This window comes from Phasianus colchicus, chromosome 26 (assembly GCF_987193195.1).
Source record: "Phasianus colchicus chromosome 26, bPhaCol1.hap1.1, whole genome shotgun sequence".
NCBI lineage: Eukaryota > Metazoa > Chordata > Aves > Galliformes > Phasianidae > Phasianus > Phasianus colchicus.
Genome location: NC_143461.1, coordinates 4249476 through 4265676, shown reverse-complemented (window position 1 = coordinate 4265676; position 16201 = coordinate 4249476). Strand labels below are relative to the sequence as shown.

At 47.4% G+C, this 16201-nt stretch overlaps 2 protein-coding genes across 3 annotated transcripts; both read left to right on the top strand.

Moving 5' to 3' along the window:
• The first annotated feature begins 116 nt into the window (after positions 1 to 116).
• On the top strand, positions 117 to 2492 carry ATP5MC1 (ATP synthase membrane subunit c locus 1). 2 transcript variants are annotated; one of them, XM_031600796.2, is made up of 5 exons: positions 117 to 223; positions 545 to 602; positions 1121 to 1198; positions 1472 to 1647; positions 2249 to 2492. In XM_031600796.2, the coding sequence occupies exons 2-5, from the start codon at positions 561 to 563 to the stop codon at positions 2361 to 2363; spliced, it is 411 nt and encodes a 136-aa protein (XP_031456656.2). In that variant the 5' UTR covers positions 117 to 223; positions 545 to 560; the 3' UTR covers positions 2364 to 2492. The 2 variants fall into 2 exon arrangements, with proteins under 2 accessions (XP_031456656.2, XP_031456657.2); XM_031600797.2 differs by having other exon boundaries at positions 157 to 293.
• A 1145-nt stretch (positions 2493 to 3637) lies between these two features.
• UBE2Z (ubiquitin conjugating enzyme E2 Z) lies at positions 3638 to 16081 on the top strand. Its single transcript, XM_031600799.2, has 7 exons — positions 3638 to 4651; positions 6534 to 6606; positions 8558 to 8745; positions 10575 to 10686; positions 11270 to 11382; positions 11907 to 11997; positions 13575 to 16081. The coding sequence occupies exons 1-7, from the start codon at positions 4314 to 4316 to the stop codon at positions 13743 to 13745; spliced, it is 1086 nt and encodes a 361-aa protein (XP_031456659.1). The 5' UTR covers positions 3638 to 4313; the 3' UTR covers positions 13746 to 16081.
• Positions 16082 to 16201: the final 120 nt, after the last annotated feature.

Sequence of the window (16201 nt, the reverse complement as noted above, 5' to 3'; positions counted from 1 at the left end):
CTCCAGGCCGCCAGCCAATCGCAGAGCGCGTAGCGAAAATAACTGACCAATGGAGCCCCGCATCGTAAAACAATCCTCCCGCCCCCGTGCTGCTATCCCGGATGTTGGTGGGAGGAGCTTGCTTGATCGCGGCCAATGGGGAACGCGGATGTTGTCCCAGAGTGCCGCGCGCCGCGTGTAGCGGTAGCCAATCGGCGCGGAGGACGCTGGGGGACACGGCAAGGTGAGCGGGGTGGGGGCGCGCTCTCCCTTCAGAGCCACCGCCGTCGCAGCCCGGAGCGGACACCGCGCAGGTGGGGTCCGTGTGCGGCCCCGGGGCAGCGAACGGCACCGCGGCCTGGGGCCTGGCCGGTGGGGTGGTGCCTGGACGGAGCCGTACCCTTTGATGGGACCCTGCTGTCCCCTTGCTCCGACCGGGGCTCGGTTGTGCTGAGGTGGTTTAGAACGAGGAAAGGGAGAAATGCGGATGTCTTGATCTGTAGGGTTGGGCCGCCAGGCGGATGTGGCAGTACTGGGATTCCTAATTCCTTTTTCTCGTTGTTAGTAATAGGTAAAGCAAGATGCAGACGACTTCTTTGGCTCTCCTCAGCTCTCCGGCTCTGGTAAGAACTGTCTGCAGAGGGGTGTAACGGTGCTTAGTGGGGCCGTGTGGCTGTGGAGGCTTTCCCAAAGGGGCTGCGATCAGAACTCTGGGCAGCCCTGACTGAGAGAGGGTCCCACAAAGCCATTTTAGGTAATGAGGGGGGGAACAAGGTGACCTCTGGTGACTGCAGAGTGATGCCCGCTGTCCCTGCAAGCATTTGTTGGGCTGTGAGCCCTGTGAGATAAGCAGTTATCACAGAGATGTCATCCTTTTGTCACAAAATACGAGCTAGAGATGAAACCTCTGGGGTTGTGATAATGGCTGAGCTGTGAAGTGGCAGCTGTGATCCTGCAGCGTGTGGTTCCGTGACAGCGTTCCTTGTGGGCTGCATCCAACTGACTAGACTAGAAATACTCTGAATTTGTCTATGCTTTTTTCAGTCTTGAAACGTTTCGAAAAATTTTCTAACGCTGTTCTTTTCTGAGAATTGGTGAGGGTGCATCTAACTGTAGGAATTCATGATCTGTTTTGCTTCAGTTCCGGTGCTGCTCCAGGGCTCTGGCCAGGCCTGTTTCAGTGTCTGTGTTCAGCAGGCCTGAGGGTCAGGCTGTACAGGTAAGACTCTTTTATGTGGTAAATTAAATTGGCTCCTGTATTTCTGTGCTTGATGTCTTGATGACTCCTCCAGAGGTGGAGGAGTAAGATTTTTACATCATCAGAATGACTGCTAAAGGGATATAGCTTCTAGCTCAGACCAGTGGTAGCTGAGCATTTTTTTTTTTTTTGCTCTATCCTGAGTAGATCATAATAAAACACATTTTCACTGTTTAAGATGACTTCCATATTGATGATTCGATGCCATTAACCTGTTTTTTATGTATCCCACAGCCAGCTGCTGTGTCCTATCCACAGCTGACCCGCCGTGAGTTCCAAACTAGTGCAGTTTCCCGTGATATTGACACTGCTGCTAAGTTCATCGGTGCTGGTGCTGCCACAGTTGGGGTGGCTGGTTCAGGAGCAGGTATTGGGACAGTGTTTGGCAGCTTGATCATTGGCTATGCCAGGTAAGTAAGATGCAAGGCTGGCTTGAATTTATTCCTTTCTAGCACTGAACTTGGTAGAGGAGTGGAACTTTTTCTGGAGCTTATGTTCTACTCCATACGTGTAGCGTGTAGAATCACATACTTTAACTGAAGCATTCCTCTCTGGAATGTAAAAGGAATATTGTATTTCATCATTTCATTTAAACAAATAAGAAAGTGTCTGAACTGTTCGAATCCACCCTATACTTACTATTGGGTGATGCAGAAGTTCTGTGGAGCTCTGCCTCCTCCTAGAAGGAATGAAGCACTAGTCATCAATGGCAACTGTTGCTTGGTACCACCAGGGCATGTGAAATTAGCTTTGGGGGTTTTACAAGGCTACTGGCAGTCATTAAGCCCAGGGAAAAATCCTGGCTTTTTCATTCCAGATGGTGGCTAGCTGCCATAAATCTGGTTCATCCTCCAAAACTTGGTGACTGTGGCATAATCCTGGCTTTCTGTGATGTGATATGGGGTCTGGTTTGTTTAGCTGTGTTTTGTTTTTCCTTCACTGTGGGTCTTTTTTTTTTTCTACCTTCATTTTGTTGTTTTTTGTTTTTTTTTCCCCCCTGTATACATGCAGGAATCCATCTCTCAAGCAGCAGCTTTTCTCCTATGCCATCCTGGGCTTTGCCCTGTCTGAGGCCATGGGTCTCTTCTGTTTGATGGTGGCATTCCTTATCCTCTTTGCCATGTGACAACTTCTGGCGTGGCTGCAGTTTCCATCACTTTGTCCTCGGCGGTTTGAGTCTGCTTTCATCAGAGCGTTCCAGACTGACAATTAAAGAAAAGATTTCTCTAAATAAAGTGGTGGCTTTATTATTTTTTTTCTTATGTGCTGGTCCATGATTGGGAAAGCCACTGGGGGATGTTGATATATTAGTTGAAGAGGGTAATATTCTAGATCTAGGAACACCTACTGATAAAGCATAGTGGGAGTGTGAAATGGTGATAGCAAGAAAGAAAAATGAAGTCAGCCAAATGAAAGGGGATGTCCTTGAGCAGCTCAAACACTGTGTCAGATCTGTTCAACAATCCCAACAAGTGTTGCTCTAATAAAGCAAATTCTTATATTTGAGCTGACAAAACGTTGTTTTCTCCACATAATATTACTGAAGATTATGGTATTGAAAAGGTGATGGGTACAGGTGAGTGCACATAGTGTATTAAAGGTATTTGGATTATAAAATGACATATATCCTTGTGCAAGTACACAAGGATATACGTTAGTTTACCATCTGAGATGTCTTAAGCAAAGAAAAAATGGTTTCAAGGTCACACTGTTCATAGGCCTCTTCAAAGCATTGATTTAAGCACAGGACCACAGACAGTGTTATTTCTTTCTCAACAGTTACATGCCTCAGCTGTTTCAGAGTTTGGAGCACACTGAGCAAGGAGAAGTTCTAAGGTCTAAGCTGAATCTTGGACCCAGTGTAAGGCAGCTGTGCCTTTAAGGAAGGTAACCATGTGGGAAGCTTGTCTGGTTATCAGCTTTAGGTAATCGAATTAATGCAGTGTCTGTGTATACTAAAGCCTCTGAAGCATGGTTGGGACATGCCTGAGGACACGAATTGGATACCAGTAACTCCTCTGTTCATTTGTAATAGCTGCCTATGCAGTGTGAAGGGATTTGGAGAAGGGCTTTGATTTCTGCCCAAAAACAACAAACAAACCAACCCATTCTTGACACTGCTTGGAGAAAAGGGTCTCCAGGAAGAGCCCAGACGAAACCAGTAGTTGAAAAAGAGGAAAGGTTCTATATGTTCAGAGAGGTTGCCAGTTAGGAACAGATACATAATTGCTCAAAGGAGAGGACCCTGTTCTGTGTGCCTGGATTTCTACTCCAGCTGAGTTTTACCTGTTTTAAATGTTAACCATGCTGGACTGCAATAGCAGAAACCCCTGCTGATAGAGAGGGTGATGCACAGCTTACCTTGTGCTTTTATGTTTCCTTTAGTGAGATTGCATCACAGACAGCTGTGAGCTGGAGAGAGGCAGACTTCTCTGAGCACAGGGGAAGCTTATCTGTGCTCCCTGTGAAGCGTGGGGGCAAATCTATCAGTGAAGGTCGCTGGGAACCTTCAGTCTTGATGTTAACATGGTGTAGTTGGCAGCGTGTCAGCTGCTCACAGCACGGTGCTGTGTTACCTGACCTTTTCTGGCACGTAATCAGATTGCATTTCTTCTTTTTTTGTGCGTGAAATGGATTAAACCAGATTATTTTGTGTATCTCTGGTATGGCAGCAGTGACCTTGGGAGTAAAATGGTTCAGTGATGGCTGCTCGGGGCCTTCCTCAGCATCTTCGCAGCAGCTGCTTCCCTGCTGAGCCTCAAAAAACTCCCATTTCCACGAGCCAGGCTTTTCTGCCTCTGCAGTCCGCCGGCACAGCAGGGGGCGCTGTTGCGCAGCGACGCACAGCCTATTGGGGAGAGAGGGCGGTCTCCTTCGAAGAGACGCTCTGGTACCGAAAGGAGACTCTATGGCAACTGGGAGGGGGGCAGTCGGCGCCGGTAGTGGGAGGGCAGCGCGTAGGAGGTGACGCTCTGGGCGGCGATCGGTGGAGGAGGCGCGAGGCGGTGGCCGCTCTGGCCGACCGACTCGTTGGTGCGGAGTCCCGGAAGCAGCGTTCTCCGAGGCCGGGCGCGGAATGGCGGAGAGTCCGGCCGCCGAAGAGGCGGCTCCGGCCGCGGTGTTGGCGGCGGCGGCGGCGGGCAGCGGTGGCGGCGGCACCTCGACCAGCTCGGGCGGCGGCGCGGGGAACCCCGGCGTTTTCATCCCCGCCGAACTGTGGGCGGCCGCGGGTTTCGGCTCTTCTCCGACTGCTTCCAGCGTAGCCCCGGGAAGCGGCGGAGCTCCCATCGCCGCAGCGGCGGCGGCGGCCGCGGGGGCCGCGCTCCTCACGCATTCCGCCTTCTGGGACCCCACGGTCAGCGGTGACTGGGACAGCGAGCGGCCCAGCTCGGCCTGCCTGCTGCGGATCAAACGGTGAGCGGGCCGCCCTGCCCTGCCCTGCCCCGGGGCCGCCTCCCGTCCTTCCCCGGCACGGAGAGCTCCGACGGAGCCCCGCTGTCCCGCTCCGTGGCTGTGCGGGGCCGCCCGCGTTCCTCAAGGGCGCCGGTAACGGGTAACGGGACCCCGCCGGGGGGTTCAGCCGGCTTTGGGGCAACGTCCTGGGGGTCGTTGGGGAGGAGGAGTCTCAGGAGAGACCCTGAAAGTGTCCTGAAATGGATCGGCCTCTGTATCAGGTAGCAGCCGTAGGATAACGGGTGATGGCGTTGTGGAAGAAGAGGTTTGGGTTGGGTATTAGGAGAAATTTCTTCTCTTGAAAGAGCGGTGAGGCATTGGCACGCAGGCTGCACGGGGAGGTGGTGGAGTCGCCGTCCTTGGAGGTGTTCAAGAACTGCAGAGATGTGGCGCTGAGGGACGTGGTTTGGGGGTGGGCTGGGCTTGGATTTGTGGATGTGAGAGGTCTTTTCCGACCGTCGTGATTCTGTAATTCATTACTGTGCCCAGGGGCTCTCTTAGGTGCAGCCCCAGGGCTCTGTGCTCAGGTGTTTGGGTGAAGGCCACAGCCCCCCTGGGATATCCTCCTCCTCCTGTTGCTGTGGCCTTTGGCAGTCACATTCTGTGGCACGTTGCCCTCATCCTGCCCTCGGGATTGCAGCGTGCTCCGTGGAGGTGCTGTGAAATGGGAAGGGAATGAGCTCCTCTGCTCCCATCAGCAGTCAAGTTGAGTTTTGCAAGATGTTATCCTAAACCTGCCGGTAGCAATCCTCTTTCCTGGTTGGTGCCCACCCATTTGGCTGCTCTGAGAATCATCTGGTTAAACCTGGTATGTCAATAGCCTTTGATACCGTGAGCAATACGGTCTTTTATTGTTAGAGATATTGGCACCGTTTCAGCAAGTTCTTCCTCTTCCTTCAGAGCACTATTGCTGCCTGCCAGGCTCTTGCTCATCCTTGTTCTGCTGCTTGTTCTAGAGCTTGTCTAATGTCTTCCAAAGATGGCACCAGATATTTTGGCAGTTTTCCATCCAAACACCAAAAGCAATAAACTTCATAATGCTAAGTAGGAAGGCAAAGCTCTCCTGTTGTTCTCAAACTTGTTCTTGCCCTGAAACCTCTCTGAACTCTGGTTGCTTCCTGAACAGGTCTAGTGGTAGCTTGTCCTAGAGTGCAGCTCTGATTATGGTGGGGAGCTTTTTGGCAATAAAAGGTGATGGGTGCTGTTTGGTGCATCTGTAAACTTGTTATTTTTCAGCTCATTTAGTCCAGGAAATAAAACCATTGTGATTAAGTTGTGTGTGTCTGTGCTTCCTAACAGCACTTGAACCAACTGTCTGATTAAAACCGAACTTGACAGAGCAGTAATGTTTTTGGACACAGTTCAGTCACTGTATGTTGGGGAAAAAAAGTGACTGGGTCTACAGAAGGGATTTTGTAAATAGTCCAAGTGTATGGAGAGAAAACAGAGAGGTAGAGTTTTCTGTTAGGCAACAACATTCACCAATGAGAGCTTTTTTTTTGTGCTGACCTTAGGAGAAGCTTACTGTTAATTCCTGGGTGCTGGAGTTGATTTAAGGTAAAAAGCAAGGCAGCAGGTAGCCAAGGTGCTGAGGTCTGATGCCTCACTGATTCACTGAATGCTGCCTGTGCTCTTCAACTATTGTTTAAGATAAGTTAAGAGAGCTCAGCCAGGAAACAGTCAGACTAAAGAAAAACATCTACCACTTTGAGTTGCAAATTTCTGTCTTAAAAATCTGTCCCTTTGCATCTCTACGCAGATTTGTCCTCTAGAACATTCCATGCCTCAAGGGCTGATGAACACCAAGGGAGATCTTGACTAATTCCTGTTTCCTTTGTTCCAGGGATATTATGTCCATTTACAAGGAACCGCCCCCGGGAATGTTTGTTGTGCCTGATCCCCATGACATGACCAAGGTAAGAGACACTTTGGAATGGGTTCAAGTTCCCACTCTTCTGTATGTTGCTGTTAGTGGCTGCTCTGAAGATTTCTCCCAAATGGTGTAATCCCTTCTTGTTTTGAGAGAAGTCAGGGTGAGTCCTGTAAGAGCACAGTGCAGCTCTGGTTTTCTTGGTGACAATCTGGTCTGTGTTTAAATGGGAGGAGGCTGTCAAGGAAAAAATGGTTTTGTGGACAGAGACCATCACAGGAACCTGGGAGTTTCCACAGATAAAGACAGTCCTATGAACTAGTGGAGTGCCAATCCAGCTTGTTCTTTCCCCTACAGATGCTTGAAAAGAATCACTAGATTAGCTCAGAGAGAGCTCTATGGAAATCTGTTGGCCAAGGGGGGCTTTGTGAGGGGCTGGAAATGAGGAACACCTGTCAGTCACTGGCAATGCTGAATTATATGTAAGTCACCTATGGAAGGCAGAGATGTTTAACTACTGTGACCTGGCAGTGGGATTTATCCCTGGGCCCAGATCCTGTCCTGCTGTGGAGCTGCCTGCCTGGCTCTCACAGGTAACAGCATCCCTTTCCCAGAGAGGTGGTTGATACCCTTTTCCTGGAGACACTGAGGTCAGGTTGGACCAGGCTGTGAGCACCTGATCAAGCTGTAGGTGTCCCTGTTCATTGCAGGAGGGTTAGACCAGTTGGTCTTTACAGGTCCCTTCCAGCTCAAACGATTCTACGAGTTCATGCAGATCTGACCTGCATAGCTACTCCCATCACATCACCTCCAGCACATCGATTCCCTATGGCCAGGTGTGTCTCTTGCCTCTCCTGCCCCAGATCTTCCCCTTCTGGCTGCCTGGCTCTAGGGATTTTCCAGGATAGGGAATTGCCAATTATGCCTGAGAGAGTGCAGTGATCTTGGAGGCTGATGTTGCTCAAACAGTGATCTTGATCCAGTGCATTCCTTGGCTGATGCTACCTTTCTCCAGCCAGTGTCACCTCATCTGGCTGTGCTGGATTCTGACAAAGCTGTGTGTGTGTGTGCGTGTGTGTATGGGGTTGCTTTGGTTTCTCCTCTGCTGCACACTTCTCTCATCCCCTTGACAGACTTGGCACATCCTTGATTCCCTCAGTGTGAGCACCTGCCTGGCTTAGGGCTCTTGGATTTTTGGAGATAGTGCAAAGGGAGTGTCTGTGTGCAGACAGCTCAGACCTTGGGCATTTTGCTGGAGCTCTGACCTCCCTCGGTTTGGAGGCTGAAAGTGCCAAAATGCCCTTCAGCAGAAATGCGGGTTTGTAGAACAGCAGCCTTGGGGTTTTTAACTAACATCCTAGGTGGGTAAGAGGATCATTAAAGGAGATTGCTTGGATCACTTCAGGAGGATGGAAAAGGAGGAAGCTTCCCTAATAGCCCAATGGGAGCAGATTTCCTGGTATGTGATTGAGATTTTTGAAGGTAATTAGCGAGGGGAGCATGGGGTCTTCATTACAGATCCTGGCAGAGGTAATTAAATGATTGGTTTCAATAAAACCAAATCAGCATGAGACCATAAAATTGAGGAATGTTCTAGTTTTGGCAGAAAATCTGCCTTTTTTTCTTGCTAAAATTAGACTTTTTTTCATATTTGAAATCTTTTTAAAGCGGAGCTCACCAGCTGAACTGTGATTCAGTCCTCTTTGGACCATGTTGAGATGTATGGGAGGCAGCTGCTGTGGACTGTGGCCAAACCTCGTGTTGGAAACCTGCTCTGCACATTGAGTGTGGCAGAGGGGAGAGAAGTGTGCAGCAGTGGCTCTGGCTAAGGAGGGGAAGGAGGGGGAGTTGTGTATGGCCTGCACGTGGCGTGTGCTTGGGGAAGGTGCTGTGTCCATGCCTGGGTGGAGGTTTCTTGCCTTCGGTTGGCTTTGTTGAGGATTTGATGGTGCTGCACAATTTTGAAGTGGTGCGCAAGATGGGCTTTTGTTTTCCAGATTCATGCATTGATCACAGGCCCATTTGACACGCCTTATGAAGGGGGTTTCTTCTTGTTCCTGTTTCGCTGTCCTCCAGATTATCCTATCCACCCGCCAAGGGTCAAACTGATGACAACGGGAAATAACACAGTGAGGTTTAACCCCAACTTCTACCGCAATGGGAAAGTCTGCCTGAGTATTCTAGGGTAAGAGGAGACTTTGGCTGTTTTGGTGGGAAATCAGGAGGTAGCCACAGGCTGCACTGTGCCTCGCACATCTTTCTCAACATGCTGCGCCCTGATCTTGCCCCAGACATGCTTGGATGCACCTTTATGCTTCTGTGAAGTTATGCACTGGATCAGAGTCGTAAAGCAGCACAAATTCCTCTTCTGAGCTAAGAGTCTAACTTGTCTCTAAAAGCATCTGAGAGCAGAGCAGGGGAAGCATGAAGTTCAGTGGATACTGTCACTTTTCTGCTTCCCCTTGCAAAGCCCTGGCTTGAGCACTGCCTTTTTTCTGCTCTTGCTCTTTGCAAGCTGATCCTTAATGCTTTCTGAATGCAGGTTTTCGTGGTTTTAATTTCCTCCCTCTGTGTGGGTTTAAAAATAAATAAGATTAAAAGCCTCTAAGAACTTCCTTGAAAGCCATTTGAGTGCTCTGGGCTTCCACCTACATGTAGTATGTGGGGCTGGGTAGGTCTAATGATTTACAATCACTGCTCCCATGCTGCCTGTTCCAACAAGCTCCACTGCTGCAAATGCTTGTTACTCGCATACTTGGTTTTTAAACTGAGTCCTGACTGATTCAGTGGCTTTTAAGCTCTACCAGAGGAACTCTGGCCGTAGTGTGATATTCCCCACTCCATCTGTGATGGTTTCAGTTGCAAGTAAGGAAGGGTTTTTGCTGAGGCTCTGGACTGGTGCAGATAGAGGCAGCCAAGTTGGGAAGGGGCAACGATGGCTTGAATTGCTGTAGGGGTTTCATCAAACAACAGGAATCTGAGCACAGTTGTGGTTATGAGACTGCCTTTGGGATGGTTTCAGCAGCACTGTGTCCCTTATGTTAAAGTTGATTCAAGTCACTGATACTCATCTGCTGGTCCAGGGCTGGGTGAGAGATGCAGTGTGCTGGGAAACATTTTCCTCAGTGAGCTTTCTGATCCAGTGAGCTGGATGCCAATGCTTGGGAAGCACTGAGGTGTGCAGGGTTTGTCTGTAGCTCAGGGGGCTGAATGCCCAGCAGCTTCCACGCAAGCTGCCTCGTTGCTCATGTAGTGTAGCCTTGGCATGGAAGCTAAATTATTGAAGAGTGAACAAAGAACCTCAGCCTTACCAGCAATGGGAAGCTGTGAATGAATTTAGGAAGAGCATATGTGGGTCAGTACATCCTTGTTCAGCTCCCAGGGAAGCAGCTCTCTATCTGGAGCTAGGATATTAATGGCAAGTAGCAGTTCTGACCCGTTGTTCTGTGCAGAGGTTTTTGCTACACCACACATATTAAATGAGCACCTTGTTCCTACAGCAGGGTATCCATGAGTGCTTTTGGTGGCAGACCTTGTGCTATCTGCATTACAAACCACTTAAGTAAAGGTCTTGTTTGAGTCTGCAAAGTTAGATTTAACTTCTTAAACAGTTGCTGCCAACACTACAGTAAGTCAAGAACTGTATGTGTTGCTTCAGGATGCTGTACAAGATCATAGCCATAGCTCTGAAGTGCACTGAGGGGTATTTGAAGATGGTACTTTTCTTCAGCTCAAGTGTGATTCCCTCTGTGTGTTAGCTGTGAAGCTCCCCAACCTCTTGCATGGCTCAGATTAACGTTCTCATTTGACTGAGAGAATAAACTGCCTTCAACTTGGAAACTTTCTCAGTGTGCAGTGCTTTGTCTTTCTGTAGCAGCTGTTACTTCTCCTGTCACATTTCTTTAAGGTGTAGATGTGTTTTCTGAGCTTTCTTATCTTTGGTATTTGGAGAGATGGTTGTTGCTGGGTTGATCCTACCTTGTTAATTGATGCTTTTTTGTTTTGATGCTTCAGCACTTGGACCGGGCCTGCATGGAGCCCAGCACAGAGTATCTCCTCAGTCCTCATCTCCATCCAGTCTCTGATGACTGAGAACCCGTATCACAATGAACCTGGCTTTGAGCAGGTGAGAGTTGGACGTGGTTCATCTTTGGTTCTTCAGCAATTTCTTCCTTCGCTCCACACCTTGACCTGGTAACGAAATACATCCTGGAAATGGGGACAAAGCAAGGCTGTGTCACTTGGCTTTTTTTCAGTTTGCTCTGCCTCTGGTCAGAGCTTGAGGGGGGGACTTGCAAAACTCTGAACTGGAGGCTGTTTAGCTCTCATAGTGTAAAGTAACAGAAGAAGAAAAGGCATTTCTCTGCTACATGACTCCAGATACAGCTTCCTTGAGACACATTGTCGTGCAGAAACCAAACTGTTCAGGTTTTCGTGGTTCTGGCATCCCAGAGAGAGGCAGCTTTCTGTGCCAACTATCAGCTGACTTGTCTCCCCAGCTGTGCGAGTCCAAGGCTCTGTAGATGTAGAAAATGGTGCCAGCTTTTTTTTTTCCTTTTTTTTTTTTTTCCCAGTATAAATTAGCTCAGCATACACAAAACAGACAAAGCTGTAGTGGGTTCATGCACCAGTGAAATTCATCAGTCTCAAGAGAGAGACGAAGAGCCATTCCAGTAACATGGACTCACTGGCCCAAATTCTATTTCCAGGAGAGGCACCCTGGGGACAGCAAGAACTATAATGAGTGTATTCGGCATGAGACCATCCGAGTAGCAGTGTGTGACATGCTGGAAGGAAAGTGTCCCTGTCCTGAGCCACTACGGTATGGAAAAGAGGCAGGGAGGGAGCATAAGAAAATGGGTGTGGGGAAACAGGTTAAGATTTTCTGGTTGCCTTTCCTGAGATCCTGAGAGGTGCTCCAGAGAAGAGCAAGTCTTTAAATCATCCTGCTCTAGTGCAAAGTGGTTTTGTTTCTTCTGAAATGGATGATTGCATCTATGTCGTGCCCAGGAGCTGTGCACTGCCCAAAGCTGTGTTACTGTGCACAACGGCTGCATCCTCTGATTTGTGTTTGAGAATAAATGTGCCTTCTCTTAGAGGGGAAAAAAAAACATTTCAGAGAGAGAGAAAAGCACAGCTGTTGTAGAAACACGTGCAGGATCTGTTCAGCTGCAGCAATGCTGCAGTTTGTTTTGTTCTGTCTCCTGCCCTCGCTGTACCCAGTTGTCTGGCTTGAGCTGTGCTGATTACATGACTGTGGTTCAGTGGGATGCTGTGACCCTGGATGATGCCACCATTGTAATACTGTCATTCTCTGTTGACTCTTTGCTCTCTGATTATGTTCAGGGGTGTAATGGAGAAATCCTTCATGGAATACTACGACTTCTATGAAGGGGTGTGCAAAGAGAGACTTTATCTCCAAGGTCAGACGATGCAGGTGGGTAGCAGATGATTTTCTTGTCAATTCAGAACTTGGATTCCAAATACACTCAAAGTGACAAACAGTTGCGCTGTATGATGTGCAACATGGGGTGGATCTGCACCTTTTCTATCAACTGTGTTTCAACCACAGTTTCTATCAGCTGTGGTTAACTCAACTCTGAATTAACCATGAAACTCCTGTGGATAAAACACTAACTTTCCTGAGTTCAGAGTATGCACACAGTGTTTTCAGGGCTGTTAGATTTCTCTCAGTGCTGGACCTGAGCCACACTCAGAGCAAGCAGATACTTATACCACTGTTTAAAGAAGTGCAGTTTGCTTTCATGTGGCTTTGACTTTAAGCAGGGAGGGCACATATAGTTTCTGCAGTACTGATGGCAGCTGAGCTCTGTTGTATCATTTTCTTGTTGAGATGCTGGTAAGATTTCTTTTTCTTAGATTTTTTTGCTTGTACAGATAGGAACTTTTCTCTGACACTGTACAGAGTTGTTCTGTAAGGTGCAGTTGAAAGTGGCTGACTGAGGCAAAAGTATCTGGAGGAGGAAGGATTAGGGGAACAGCGACATTATGGCAAATACATCCAGACAGGTTGAATAAAGGAGCTCATTTCTGTAGGAAAATAGACTTTACAGAATAGACTGCCAAGCTATTTGCATCTGAACACGTCTTCCTCCCTCATCAGGCACCTCTTGTCTGACTCATTGAGAAATTTCACTGTTAAGAAAAGATGGAGGTGTTTGATTTAATGATCCAGTGTCTCTGATCTGAGCCCTTTTTTCCTGTCAGTGCCATCACTGACTGTGTAATTCATAAAATGAAAGCACTCGTGAAGCAGGAGGGTTCATGTTTGGAGCGAGAAATTCCTGAAAATGAGAAATGAAAATGAGAGCACTGTGCTGAAGGCTGTATTTGGTGAGATCAGAGGATTGTCAGGTGTGATCAAGCCTTGTTTCTTCAAGGAACCAGAGCTAAGTTACATCTGAAGAACACAACAACTTGGGACTGCTGTTCTCAGTCTTCAGAGTTAGTGACTACCACAGTCTGTTTTCTGCTCGTGTAAATAGTAGTGCAGGGAGTCTAAACACAGTTTGCTACTGTTATCTCCACTGCTCTGTATTTAAAATAAGTCATTCTAAATAGATATAGTATTGGTTCAGTGCTTGGCAGATGTGCTGTCTTGTTAACTCTGGAGCCACATGGGACAGGTGAAACTTCACCACTCCTTTATATAGCCCTGGCAATTGCCTTTAACGTGGAATATGAATAAAAGCAAAAAGTGTTTAAGCAGCTGGGCACCTTGATTTAAAATGAGAATGTAGTTTCGCAAAGGACGAGTTGTGCCTGATGACTCTGGTGGCCTTCTACAACAAAATGACTGCTGGTGGGTAAGGGAAGAGCAATTAGTATCAGTTTAGAGTTTTGTGAGGCCATTGACACGGTCCCATTGATCACAAGGTGGAATTCAACCCTTCACTCTCTATTTGCTGGCCAGTTATTATACAGCTTTCTTTAGACCATTATCCTTCTGGCATGAGGTCTATATTAATGAGTTCATCTCTGGTTTCCTTCCAGGATCCTTTTGGAGAAAAACGAGGCCACTTTGACTATCAGTCCCTATTAATCCGTTTGCAAGGAATTCGGCAGAAGGTGCAAGAGAAACATCAGCAGGAGAATACAGAAATAGACTCTGAGAGCAGCTCCTCTGAGACAGAGACAGACACTCAGGGCTGCTCCAAAGCTTAGAGCTGCGTTACCAATGGAGAGGCCAAGCCGTGGGGATGTTCTGTCTTCACACTAGAGTACCCCTGACAGACTCAACAACCAAACCAATGCCAGAGTGGAGAAAACTGTGGGATACCTTCTGTCTCCTTTTACTGCTCTGGTGGATAACGCTGAACGAGAAGACTTCATGCTAGACAAAGCCAAGCTTGTGACAGGCTACTCTTACAAGGTACTTACTCTACTAGAAATCCGGAGCATGTGGCATCAGGTTATTTTTTGAAAAACATCTACACTGGTTATTATTATTATTATTATTATTATTTTTGTCTCCATTTGATTAAAGAATGAGATGTAGACTGCGACTCCTCTTTACAGCTTTTCTGTTCCTAGACAGTGAGCCCTTCCCTGGGGCCATGCTGAATATGGAGCTGTAGCTGTGGGAGCGCTTTGATGAGTCTGGGGTATGACATGGCCCAGGCACTGTGTGCCTGGATGAAACCTTTTTGTGCAGACTGGGAGAGATGGAGCCTGTTTGCTCTGTAGAGCCCATCTACCCGATGTCTTTCTTCTAGACACTGTTCTAGACAGACCAAAGATAAAGAGCAGTGGTGGAATCTGGGCTCCTTTCTGAAAGCTTTACACAAGCCATGGGTGACTTCATCCACTGAGATTTCAGGCACAAAAGGGGAGGATGAAAAGGCAAGAATCCGTACATTGAGTGCAGGTCTGTTCATCGTGGTGTTTTGGGGAAGGGAAGGTGAGAAAACCATTGGTTCAGAGATAGGGGAGCACTAAAAAAAAAACCTAAGTCTTGTTTGTGTAACTCTTTAAGGTTTTGATTTGAATTTAGTATTCTAGAAATGTTTTATTCTGGCTGCTCTGAACAGAGAGCTGTTTTGTTTCCTTCACTGAAGTACTTTTTTGCTTTCCATCTCTCCAGTCAGTGTAATATTTCATTTTCCTCCTGCCACCTCCCTCCCCACAGCAACCTTCATTGCTCAGACTGAAATGCTAGGATAAGGGGCAATTCTAGCTCAGGAAGCCACTGTTTCTAGGTGGAGCTTTCCAGAGGTGTACACTTAGTTACTGACTGAAATTCCTTTGCCAAACTTGGCCAAGTACAAGCTCAATGAGTGTTGTAAAGTTAACACTTCAGTACTTTGAATGTTTTAAATGGCAGCTTTTTACTGTGAGCAAAAGCAAGGCTGGAGGAGAGGTGTGTGCTGGCTGCAAGTGCAATTACGTCAAAGATGTATTCGGTGCAACTTGGGTGGAAGTGAATAAAAGCTTCTCCAGGTGAAAGACCCCGGTGATGATTGACTAAACCAGTAAAATATTTTGTTAGTAAATAGCTTAATCGACTTTTTTTCATGAGGACTCTGATAGAAAACTGAGCACAAAGTTGCACGTTGTCCCAGGCCCTCTCCCCCAGCACAGCCCTGCTGCATACCGGTGGTGGGAGAACATTCAGTGCAGTCATTCTTGTTCTAAAAGCAAAAAAAGCATGGGAGGAAAGGCCAAAAGACCCCTGCCAAGCACTGTACAGAAAGGCATTGTCCTATACGTCACTGAATTATTTTCAGTCTCTGATTTATATTGGCTCTTGCAGAATTTAGAAGCCTGCACACTGCTCTCTAAGCAGCTCTGGAAGGTGGAAACGTTTCTGAACTGTAAATGTGCCATTTAACAAGTAGGGGAACCTTTCCTCCCTTCTAGCAAGCAACCTCCCCTGGGTCTGTCACTGGTATGAGTTAGACTTTAACCTTATCTTCCCTCAAGGGAAAGCTAAACTTACATAGGACTCACTCAACACATACACCAAATGAGAGTAAATAAAGCTGTGTTCACCTTCAAATAAGGTCTCAGGGAGGCAGCGGGGTCTCCTGAGAAATCATGAGCAGTATGCTACTTTTCTGCCTCTGTAATCCTGTTGTAAATGTCACGTTGTTTGTCACCATTCAGTAGCATTGTGGATAGAGCTGTGACTCTGCTGCCTTCTCAAGGCAGAGCTGGTTCTGAAATCTGTTTGCGATGCATGTGGCATTACCATCCACCCATACAATGAAACAAGAAAATGCCTTATTGTGGACACTATTCACATAACTAGCATGTGGCTGTAAAAGAGAAGTATTAGTTTTCTAGCTCTAATGTTGTCTGTCCTACCATTTCTGAATGTTTCCATTTCAAAGTGACAATCCTCAAATGACTGCTCTAGGCAGAGATGTTTTAGCAACAGATTTTTAGACCTAACTGAGTCAAAAATATATGCACAAGAGTCACTCTAAGATACCTTGTTTATATACTATTGTACATAAGATTTTTTTTTTGTGCAATAAAGTTTGTTTTGGCAGAATCTAGACTGTGGTACTCCTTAGTGGAACGACGACTCATTCACAGGACAGAGGACTACAGCACAGTTTCTGAGTGACTTCAGAAGCATCACTGCAGGCAGCAAGAATCTTTACAGTCTTTTGTGC

Excerpts from the sequence above, each read along its gene's own strand:
- ATP5MC1 (XM_031600796.2), top strand. The coding sequence starts at position 561 with ATGCAGACGACTTCTTTGGCTCTCCTCAGCTCTCCGGCTCTG. Across the intron at positions 603-1,120 it reads TCCTCAGCTCTCCGGCTCTG|TTCCGGTGCTGCTCCAGGGC; the intron begins GTAAGAACTGTC and ends GTTTTGCTTCAG. Across the intron at positions 1,199-1,471 it reads CTGAGGGTCAGGCTGTACAG|CCAGCTGCTGTGTCCTATCC; the intron begins GTAAGACTCTTT and ends TGTATCCCACAG.
- UBE2Z (XM_031600799.2), top strand. The coding sequence starts at position 4,314 with ATGGCGGAGAGTCCGGCCGCCGAAGAGGCGGCTCCGGCCGCGGTGTTG. Across the intron at positions 10,687-11,269 it reads ATGAACCTGGCTTTGAGCAG|GAGAGGCACCCTGGGGACAG; the intron begins GTGAGAGTTGGA and ends TTCTATTTCCAG. Across the intron at positions 11,383-11,906 it reads CCCTGTCCTGAGCCACTACG|GGGTGTAATGGAGAAATCCT; the intron begins GTATGGAAAAGA and ends GATTATGTTCAG.